General features: G+C 37.9%; 1 protein-coding gene across 1 annotated transcript in view; it reads left to right on the forward strand.

Moving 5' to 3' along the window:
• The window catches only part of RNGTT (RNA guanylyltransferase and 5'-phosphatase), a 171,868-nt gene extending 161,070 nt beyond the window's left edge, over positions 1–10,798 (forward strand). Inside the window, exons 15-16 of the mRNA XM_071443118.1 lie at positions 4,942–5,065; positions 7,968–10,798. Coding sequence (XP_071299219.1) covers positions 4,942–5,065; positions 7,968–8,131 — 288 coding nt within the window. The 3' untranslated portion in view covers positions 8,132–10,798. The remainder of the gene's footprint in view (positions 1–4,941; positions 5,066–7,967) is intronic.
• The last annotated feature ends 326 nt before the right edge of the window (positions 10,799–11,124 follow it).

Raw genomic sequence — 11,124 nt, forward strand, 5'->3', positions numbered from 1 at the left:
CCTGCCAGAGCATTGGAGACTAATGCAGAAATTGGAATTTGATATGTGGTGTTTTGCTATAGAGGTTTTATTTACTAGACTGTCATTTGTGGCTGAATCAGGACAGGGAGTTCACACATGTCATGGTTTTGGACAGTTCTTAAAAGAATGTGTTTTATTTCTGCTGGGTGACCTCCTGGGGAGGTGTGGGACTCCAGTTCTGCAGTAAGAGACTGGGAAGCAAACAAAAGTTTTCTCCTTCATGACCACACAGCTGATAATTTATTTTGGGATGTGTCTCTTTCACTTGTTTGTTCACTTTGGCTGCAGGAGTGTATCCTAATGGAGAAAATGTAGTTATGATATCAGTAAGAGAAGGAATGACTTTCTAGCCCTTATGTAGCTGCTCTAAACTTTTCTTGCCTCCAGGCATTGGAACTTATGTTTAAAAAAAGAAAACAAACAGTTTGTGTATTTGAGCATATCAAAAGGAAATGCCTTCATTGCTCATGCTAGCTATAAAAAGGCAGATTCTTCTTAGAAAATAGAAACCCATTGCATTTAGAATTCATCTTGCCGTTATGTTATGGTTCCTTTTACTTTTTAATTCTCTATTTGAAAATAACGATGTTTTAAATTTTGTAAGACTTCAACAGCTGCTTTTGCTCATTTTTATTCTCTCATGGAAGTGAAGGTTTTCTGCATCTACTATTATGATGTTTTCTTCTGGGACGTTAAAAATTGGCTGATGACTAGGGGTATGGAGTAAGAATAGAAATGGGTGAATTGAAGAATGTCTTTCTATCTATGTTTGGTAATAGGGGGGAAAGTGCAGCAAAAAGGCATTTAAAGAGAAAAGAATTTGAAATAGAATGTTCTAAGATTTTGGTTACAAACATCACTTTCTTTTAAGGGGATTATTTACTAAACTGAAATAATTTCAGTTGCTTTGAAAAAAACATGCATATCGAAACATAAGGCTTCTTTCAGCCAAGTCTCCATTTATTTAAAGGCTTATCTCCTTTTTTCTTTCTAAAGAACCTGAAAATGGGGAAAGTAGATGCATTTGTAAAGTTTAAGCCTGTCCATTGTAGACATGCTTTCTGAAATATTAACTTAATTACCTTAAAACCTAAATTTGCATTGTTAGTGCCTCTTATGTAGAGTAGGAGCTTGCTCAGGAATTTCATTCTCCTTTGGGGTTAAGGATGATGAGACTAATGTTTGAGTGGAATGATGTACCAGTCTGAAGGTCAGGTGCCCTGTGGAGAGACACAGAAAAGCATTGGCTGCAGCAGAGATAGTAAAGGCATCTTCATGAGACTGGAGCTAACTACATTCAATTTAAATGGGTTCTTCTCTTTCTCAGCTGGATATATTAGGGGTTTTTTTTTGCATTTTGCTCCAATTTAACATAAACTCTGGCTGCATGTTATTTATCTCAAAATGACTCCATTATTCAGCCAGGCAAGAAAATTTGAAATAGGTTAGATATTTTAAATTTTTAAATATATTTTTAATTTCTTTCAGAACATAGGGGATAGAAGGAGCCTGGAAAATGAGAGATTTCCTAAGCCTTAACTGTCTTCATTCTTAGAAATAAGCATATGCCACTGAAGTTCTTCCCAGTGAATGGCCCAGATGATGATGGTGGGGGAAACCTTTCTCAGCAGGGAGGGGAAGATATAATCATGTAATCTGACATTCTTAGGCGTTGTTGTTGTATTACATTGGTCTGATTTGATACTGAGCTATTGCTGAAATGGGGATGCAGCTCAAGCCCATTTTTTTCCAGTCACACCTTGCAGACTACCAGTAATGTAGTGAATCAGCTTCCAAAAGGATGCTCCTCTGTGGTTTTGGAAATTACTTCTGTTGGGCAAATAGGTTGGTTCCTGATGATTAGATCAAGTACAGGCAGGACCACTGAACATTGCTGCTGCTGAACAGTTTCCTTCCTCTTGAAAAGAAATGTGTACAAGTTGGTGTTTGTCCTTGCCCAGCACACAGTTGTTGCCCAGACCAGTGCCGCGGTTCTGATGCACACAGCCCCATGTCCAAGACTTGATCCTTTGGGATTCTAATTTTGACTGGCTGTCCAAAAATAGGCTAAGGAATAAATGTTTAATTAAGGAGGGCTCCATGGAGTCCTTAGTGTGGTGGCAGTTTCCATCTTGAAATTGCTGAATGCTGGTTCAAGGCCTTTTATCAACAGCATGGCAGAAGCACTGGCACTGTGTTAAGAACTGAGAATAAGCATTTTGGCTGAGAACTGCCATCATTCCTAACTGACCTTCTGTGAAGCACTAGAGGCTAGAAGAAGTACCTCTCAGGAAGAGAAGTGATGTGTTATTCAAATACTGCTATGCACTGTAATATTTAAAGGGAAGAAGGAGGGATGAACACACTGCAAAGGGGGAATTGAGAAGCCACTGTGCTCAGGAGCTCAAAATTAATTCCCAAAGGGAAGGAATTTCTAGACAGTTAAATTTGATGTTTTCCCTGTCCTGCTTTGAATCTGAAATACCAGAAAGTAGCATGTGCATGGAAGGTAGATGAAAGGTGTGAATTAGGGATACAAGAATCACTGTGGCCTTGTTCAGTCCTTTGTATAAACAATACCCATTTAGAAGTCTACTAAGATGCAATAGTGGAAGAGTGTTTTTAATGCTGAAAGTGTGTTTGCTCAGAATATGTGTAGTTTTAATCAAATGCCCAGCAGTTGCTAAATGGTTCTTTTATATTAGAATAAGTACCTATGTAAGATTAAGGTCACTTAACAAGTACAGGGAATAGTAGGTGCTGTATTTCTTCCTTTGTAAAGTAATTACTACAACTTGCAACTGTTAAAGGCTCTGATCATCAGTTATCTAATGGGAAAATTCATTTAAGTCAATGCTTTGGCAGGTGTTCATATTTTGTGGAAAGATCCATCTTCCAGATTGCTAATGAATGGCCAAGCAAGTCTCTCGATAGTTAATAATATTGCTTAATTGCCACAGTCAGATAAAGCTGCCATCTAATTTATTGCTATTCTCAGCATCTGAACACTAGAAGAATGATAAGCCATGAGAAAACCTTATGAGGTGGGTGGTTAGTTGAAGTCATTACCTGCAGTTTTATACATTTCCTTCTCTATCAGGTGATCTTTCTAATATTTCCCTGCTTTGTCAGAAAATCAGAACATGTGGCCATACCCCCTGCTGCCTCCACTTCCACTAAGCAGCTGTTTTCAAAATAATATACCTTCCCAAGGCACTGCACAGCCAGGAGTTTCTTCCTGGGTTTATGTATCCATAGTATGCTGGAAAAGGATGTTGTGTTTTCCTACATACACCTAATGAAACATAATGCATCCATAAACACGTGTCAGTCAAACCTCTGGACTGCATGTAGCTTTTCAGTGCAGATGAAAGAAGTGCAGTGCTGTGTAGAGCATTCTGCAAAGGAAAAAGATTGCTAATCTGAGCAATCTCATGGTCAACAGAAGACACAAACTTCACTTAAGTAGTAAATGATTTGAGGGAAAAAACTCTTTGCAGGTGCTGGAATGGATAAGGAATAGTGTGTGACATGAAAACCTGACTCAAACTCTGTCAGTCCTGCAGCAGGACAGGACTCTAAGCAAGTTTTACAACATTTTCTTAAAGTTCCATGTTCACTTGACAAGTAGAATCCTAGGGCTCCTTATCTAGGAGTGAACACAACTATTCAGATTAAATACCAACAGTGCTGGGATTCTGCTTACCAAATCTTGTACTGTGCAGTATAGGATGACTTGATCCATGCTCAGAACCATTTCCTTAATTAATTGTCTTTATTTGGGAGTTAATGGAAAATGGGTTCATGGGTTTTTCCACTGTATGTGCTATTAAGCTGTCTTGAGACAGCTATGGCCTTTTTCAAATCTGCATCTCTCTGACAGTAGTAAATTCCCATGTCACTGTTCAGGAGCAAGTAGACAACAGAGGTGAAAAATTATGCTAATGAATTGCAATAACCACCTCCTTTTTATGAGAGCGCTTATGCATAAGATCCTGAATCCAAAGTGTTACATTACCTTGTACAGCTTTTTATTGGTAAGCTATAGCAACTAAATGCAGCTAGCAGTTAAATACAGCTTCATACTGCTGAAGAGGCTCTTTGGAACAAAGTGAAGTACATGGGTAAAATTGTTAAAGCGTTAGATAAGGTTCTCAAGTTACCATGGTTACATGAAAATTTTTGCATTGTATCATAGATTAGGATGCATAGGATGAAGTAGCCAAAACAACTACAAAGTCCAATGCATATAAACTACATTTCCAAACCACATGGTGTTGCCAAATAGAAAGACAAATAGCTCAGGATATTGGCTGCTGACAAATCTATGAATCAATAAAGAGGGGCCTGAAGGAGATTTAGAATATATGCCACTTGAAAGTCTGCATTATTTTGAAGTTGCAGTCTTAATTTTTAAAGACAAATGAAAACAGAGAAAAGAAGAGAAGAAAAAACCTCAGTCATGTAAAGACTGAAGTTATTTTTGTAAGCCTTTTCCAGTATTGAAATCTGACATTTTGCTGTGAGACCTTCAACAAAGAAGGTTGATGAAACCTGGATAATACATTTCGTGCACTTAAGCTGGCAGTAGCACTTAAACTGGAAGCAGTTTATTCCCATGGAAACCTATTTGCATTTGGGCCAGAAGTGACTTTTTCCCCCCCTCTGTTAGCACTGCTGATGTTTTAGCATAATATAATTGCTGAATATTGACAGCAAATTTGAAAAGTATTTTTTAAATGTTAAGTAGCTGAGCATATGTAAAATGGAGATGTATTCTGTGCAATTTTTCTTTGTGTAGGATGGAGGCATGTTGCTGAAAAATGCAGGGCAGCTTTTGATCTTCTATTATTTATGCCTAAAAGAAAGAAAAAATTGTGAATTAAAATCTGTTTATCCTAAACAATTTTTTTTATACAGGTGACAAAAGAACTCAAACAGTACGACAACAAAATTATAGAGTGCAAGTTTGAGAACAACAGCTGGGTGTTCATGAGACAGAGGATAGACAAAAGCTTTCCAAATGCCTACAGCACTGCCATGGGTGAGTAGAACAATTTGCTTTAGAAGTTTCTCATGCTAAAATTTTCATGTTTTATCTCTGTCCTGTTTTAAGTAGGAAAGGCTCTGTGTTCTCATTTCAGGTCTGAGGCCTGACTCCCCTAACTTATAAAAGTAATGCCTCATCTTGCAAATGCTTATGTCATCGCTAGTTTTTAGATAGCATGAATCCTCTGGCTGCAGGGTTATTTGATAAAGTCAGTCAAACCAATACTCCGATACAGAATTTAACAGGTAACACAGAATCAAGAATCAAGTGCCTAAATCTTTGCAGAACTGCAAACACTTGTGCAAAGATGACTTTAAATGGCAGGGCATGCCTTTCAAGTCAGAGCCAAGAAAGTTTTTATTTACAATAGCATTGCTTCAGCTGACATCAGTGCCTAGCATTGTGTTGGCTTGCTGGGATGTAATGCAAACTGGCACGTTGAGTGGAATTAGTTAAACAAAAAATCCATTAGAATGCCAAAAAACCATTATTTGGCAGATGGGCTAGAAAATTAATAGGAGAAAAATGTCATCTTGAGTTTCAACAATAGTTACACAAACAATGAAGCAGGGAAACTAATGAAAGGTGGGGGTATATTTATGCAGAGTTGAGAAACTTTTATGTTCCTCTACCAAAAAATACTTTGCCAAATATTGTAGATTAAAGAATGATATTTACTTTGAGGTAAAGTGTAAGAGTTTGAGTAGAAGTGTGTGCAAGGATGAGTAGCAATAAACATACTGATACTGACTTTTGTTAAATGCCAAAATGAAATTTAATCATATTTAAGACCATGCTAATTACTAGGGCTGATGTAGGATTTTCTCTAGACCCTTCTACTTGTATTTCTGCCTGAGCAGTGAGTAGATTTTCCTGGATAAACACAATGTGGTCATTTTGCTAGGAGATAATAAATCTGTTGGCACCTTAGGGAGCCAGCACAAAATGTAGCTGAAATACTTGCTGAGCAGTCCTGTCAGGAAAGAGGAATGGACCACAAAAGTCATACAAGTACGACATCTCTTTGTGACCATGACCTAAATTTTTCTTCCCTGGTTCACATTAGTGTTTCAGTAGTTAGTTTTCCCTGGAGCTTTCTCTTTTCTTTTTTTTTCCTTTTTTTTTTTTTTCTTTTTTTTTTAATGGATAGCATATTCTTCTTTCCTTCATTCTTAAGAGCATATGTATTTGTCCTTTTTCTCCTCTCATTTTCTCCATTTGTAGAGCAGCTTTGTTATTCCTGACCTTTTGTCTCTCAAAACAATATGGACTTCCTAAAAATTAAAATTAAAAGAAAATTAAATGCTACAGGAAGATTTTTTAAGATATATTTCAAATTTTCTATAGGGATTTTCTGAACAGAAAGTTTTCTTTTGGCTTTGCGTTTTCACTTTTGATCATTTTTCAAAATCTCCAAAAGTTATACTTTTATCATTTGAGACTTCTTTCTCTTGATCCTCTCTCCTCTATTAGCTTCCTCTTGATGAAAAATGCTGTTTATTTTTCCCCATGGTTGAAATAGCAACAAAATAAGCATCTGTCTGACTCTTGCTTTTGGACTTTGTTACCTTTCAAATTGAAAACTGGAGGTCTTTTTGCATGATTAAGCTAAGGCAGTGCTCAAAAGTTGATATACCAGTTACATGAGTTACTGTTACACCAGTTACATGAGTTACACCAGCTGCCATGAGACTGGAATTCTGTTCCTAAATTACTGGTAATCATAATGCTTCCCAACTGCTAAAGTCAAATACTGTGCAATTCTTAAAGCACCTTTTCACCAAAAATGTGAGATAATTAAAAATAATTCTAGAAAGGTGCTTTATTAATTGTAAAGTAATCCTTTGGTTCTGGTGTTCTGCAGGAAAGAAAGGAATGTTTTTGAAAATCATTGTTATTCATAACAATGTTACATTGCAAGTACATTTTAAGGATTCGTAATGCTTAGTACTCTAGGGGGTCAGTAGATTGTTTTGCATGGAAATTGCATCCTTACTGTGGCCAGCCCTTACATGCTATCAATTACCTTCTAATCATTTTGTGCTTTCTTCCAAGATAGTTGTAGGATTCCCACTTAATTTCATGCTCCTTTTTTCCTTTTTTTTTCCTCCTCTAAGTCTCTCAGGAGGATTAATTAGGGGAATACAAAGTTACATAGGAAGGCATTAAAAAGCATTTCATTTGTTTAAAGTGAAGTAAGCCTATTTATTTGTTCCATAAAATCCCATGGACCATGACTTACAAACTGTGGTCTGGGGGGTTGTTTTAAGTACCCCAAGAGTGCCTCTACATGTGTGCCTTGGCCACCACACAGCACCATGGCTGCTCCTCCATCATATGGTCTGGTGGTCTAAACATGCCATTTGCTTGGTGTCAAGCCTTTCTGCCCCATGAAGGTATATGGGTTAAAAAAACCCCAAAGGACTGCACATTGCAGGTTTAGGGTATTTATAGTACTTACTGGTGAAAAAAATAACTTACCATAATTCAGACATTTTCAATATTAGGAGCCGGTCTTGTTTCCATCTGCTTGGATTTGATGTGTGTTTCAAAGCCGTGTCTCACGAGGCCCTCGTTGCTGTTCCTTGCCTCAATAGGATGTCAGTTCTTGGTGCTTCTATAGTTGCTTCAGGAAGCCTTACACACACATATGCCTTTAGTTTGTTTTAGAAAGAGAGACTCCCATGAGAGTAGAGGCCCAAGGCATTGCTTTGCTCTCTGGGGGGCAGAGCAGAGATTCGTGACTCCAGACACAACCACCTTGTCAAAGCGTGCGTTTAAGGCTTAGTACTTGAGCCAGAGTATGTTGTTATTTTGCCAAGAGGGGGTGAAGTTATTGAAGTGTCGAGTAGAACAAATCAGTTTAGTTACATGAGAATGTGTTCTTTGTTCCCAGCTGTCTGCAACAGCATCCAGAATCCAGTGACGAAGGAGATGCTGTTTGAGTTCATTGACAGATGTGCAGCAGCTTCCCAAGGACAGACACGGAAGCACCACCTTGACCCTGACACTGAACTCATGCCACCCCCACCGCCCAAAAGGCCTCGTACCATAACATAGGGCCTTGGTCTCTATGGAGGAGAGGAGCGTGTGTGTACAGTTCTCCAGAAGGTGACATGCAAGTGTGGAGGCTGGGAAAACAGAGATCTGGATTGCTCTAAATACTTCTGTGTGTTTTTTGAGTTTGGTTTTCATTTTGTTTTGTTTTTTCTGAATTCCACGTACAAATGGACGTTGTTTTGTAACTGATAAATTCAACCTTACCTTATGGTATTTGAAAATTAAATTTCCAAAGGTTTAGACAAGAACCAAGTACAATGAAGTCAGTGGAAAGCTGCCTTGTTTATATATGGATCTCTTTTCACCTTTAATTTATAATGTCAACAGTCTGGAACTGAGGAAATACTGGGATGCTGTACTTTTTAGGAGCTGTGTTTAAAAAAAGCAGAAGTGGTTTTTTTACTGTTGTTATTAAACTGGCTGCGATTTGTCACCCATAGTGTAACAGATCATAGTTTCTCTGCATTTCTGAGATTTGTGTTTAACAACAAACAGCAATGTTGTTTGTGTTCTCTGTTGATTAAAAACTAAGCCGCCTTAGGTTACTCTAAATTTCAAAATTAGCTGGGTTTTTGTTGTTGAAATATTAAAAAAGCGAATTCTTCTTGTAAATAGCATCCCTTTGAAACAAGGGAATGTGCTGGATGTTTGCTTTTTCCCCATGTTTGAACGTAATGCCAAATGTATAGTGGGCTGATTTTAGCTTTGCCTTGTTATCTGTAGATCAGAAATGTACCAAATCCCTAGTATTAAGGTCTCTGTTAAAGAGACTGTTTTAGTGCAGGGCTTAGTTCTCCACAGTGATACCATTGTAAATACTTCTAAAAACTACACATCACTGTGATACACGAGAGTAATAAGCAGCGCTGATAATGAAGTCTTGCATCCAGGCACAAAATGGCAAAATAAATGCCAGGCAGCTCCTGTGTAAAGGAGAAGGTAGTTTCAGTAGAAGAGAGCCACATCAGACAGGAAGTCTCTTGATTTACATAATTGCAGGGCAAAAGTAAGTCATTTTGGGGCGGTGGATGAGTGTCCCAGGGAACAGGACATTCATTTTCAAAGATGGGGTTGGCTGTCCTGTGGCACTGTGCTCATCCTCTGGCTGACTTTCTTGCTTACCAAATGAAGAAGCACATGAATGCCCTAATGGCTTTTGTTGCAGCAGACTGGCAGATGTTCATAATATTAGTTTTGAGAAGCTGCCGTCTGGCTGTCTAAGAGAGGAGTTGTTCTGAGCTGGGATTAATTGGAAACCAAATGCAGATTTTAAAGTTTACTGTCCATTTATCAAGCAGGGATTGAATTGGCTCTTTCTATCATTTACTTAGTGTGTGAGTCATCCATGCATTCAGTAGTCTGATTAGTGAAGGTCATTAATTTGTTATAACTAAAATGCATTTCTGTTTAAATGAATTTTCATGTTTGTAAACAAAATTTACTCCTGGTATGATTTTTTTTTCCTTTATGAAAACTTTATGACTTTGCTTGTGATTGCTTCTCTGGTTGTTTCAACCTGTTGTATAAATGCACACGGCATCATTTAGATGGCGTTCCTGGTTTCTCTTTCTGGGATATTCCATATGTGTTTTAGAGAACTGAAGGAGTTATATAAGTTACTTTTTATACTACGGTAAAACTTGAGGGGAAAAAATGCTTTCATCAAAGTTCTTTGTTTCAACTGTACATAGTTTCTGCACATTATCTATTGAAAAGATATAGTATCACCTATGCAAGGTTGCAAAATGATCTCTTAAAAAGAGCCTTATAAATTTGATGTGAAAACCTATGCATCCTCTGTGCATCTTGCATTGAAACACACAGTTAATTATTTCTTTGCTCAGTATGAATAATTTCCCCCAGATTAGACTTGTCAGTGAGATTGTCATAACATACACTTTGTCACTGATCTCCATGGTTCATGGCAATTGCAGTGTGTATGATAATTACAGCCTTCTCTGTGAGGTTAGGACATTTCAGTTTTTTTAAGAATGTATCCAGGTTATTTCTGTCTTTCTGCTTCCCAGCTCTTGCATCTTGTATTTCAACAAGACCTGGCTTCTGATTTACCTTTTACTCCAGAGCTGCAGCACTGCAAGCTGTCCTCCATGTGCATTCCACTAAGTCCATGTATGTGTTTTGGCCCTTGTATTTTGACAGTGTCTTTTTTCCCACTCTTGCTTTGAAATGGATATTTTGAAGGAGTAATGATTCTGAGAAGGTACAGAGCTCCACGTTCACATTTGACTGTCAAACTTGTCTTGCACTGTGACCTGTAGCTTTTCAGAGAGGTCAATCGCCTTTGCTTTTCTGGAAGGGGAGGCTCCTGGGGAAGGTTTAAATGAAGGTGGTGAAAACAAGTGGACTTTCACTTGGACCAGGTGGGCTTAATGCCACGAGAAACGTAAACCTCCTTTCTCTGCTACTAGATATTCAAGAGATTGAAGCTAAAAAGCAAAGAAGAGTCTGTGCCGGGAAAATAATGATGATGAAAAACAAAACCCTAACTTGTCTACTCTTTGGTGTACAGCATGATTTCATCCACTGTTTTGTCATTTGTTAAATATATAATTAAAATTTGGGTTCAGTGGAGTTTCCAGAAAATGTAAGTACATTCCTCTAAAAACCGTGTATTATGTATTTTAATAAAGTCAATGGTTTAAAATACTTTCCCTAAAGATGTATTTGCTTTTGATGCCTTTCCAGTGGTACTGTGGTACCAGTGCAAAGTACAAGGATAATTCAGTGTTACTGTTGTTTAGTCCTCCAAGAAAATGATCCACATTTTTCAGTGGAGCTCCTACCTTTTCTCTGAGGTAGGAGCTCTCCAGCCCAGTGGTGGCCGTAATCCATTGTGCCCTTTTTAAGTGCAATTTGATTTTGCTGCAAATAGAGTCAGAAGGAAACCAATTGGTGCCTGAAGTACATATTCTATGACAGGCTAATGTTGTGTAGCTTATCTATTCAGTGTTAAGTGCAGCTGCATGAAAAGT

Source organism: Agelaius tricolor, unplaced genomic scaffold (genome assembly GCF_023055355.1).
Source record: "Agelaius tricolor isolate 1412-34295 unplaced genomic scaffold, bAgeTri1.0.p SCAF_1, whole genome shotgun sequence".
Classification (NCBI taxonomy): domain Eukaryota; kingdom Metazoa; phylum Chordata; class Aves; order Passeriformes; family Icteridae; genus Agelaius; species Agelaius tricolor.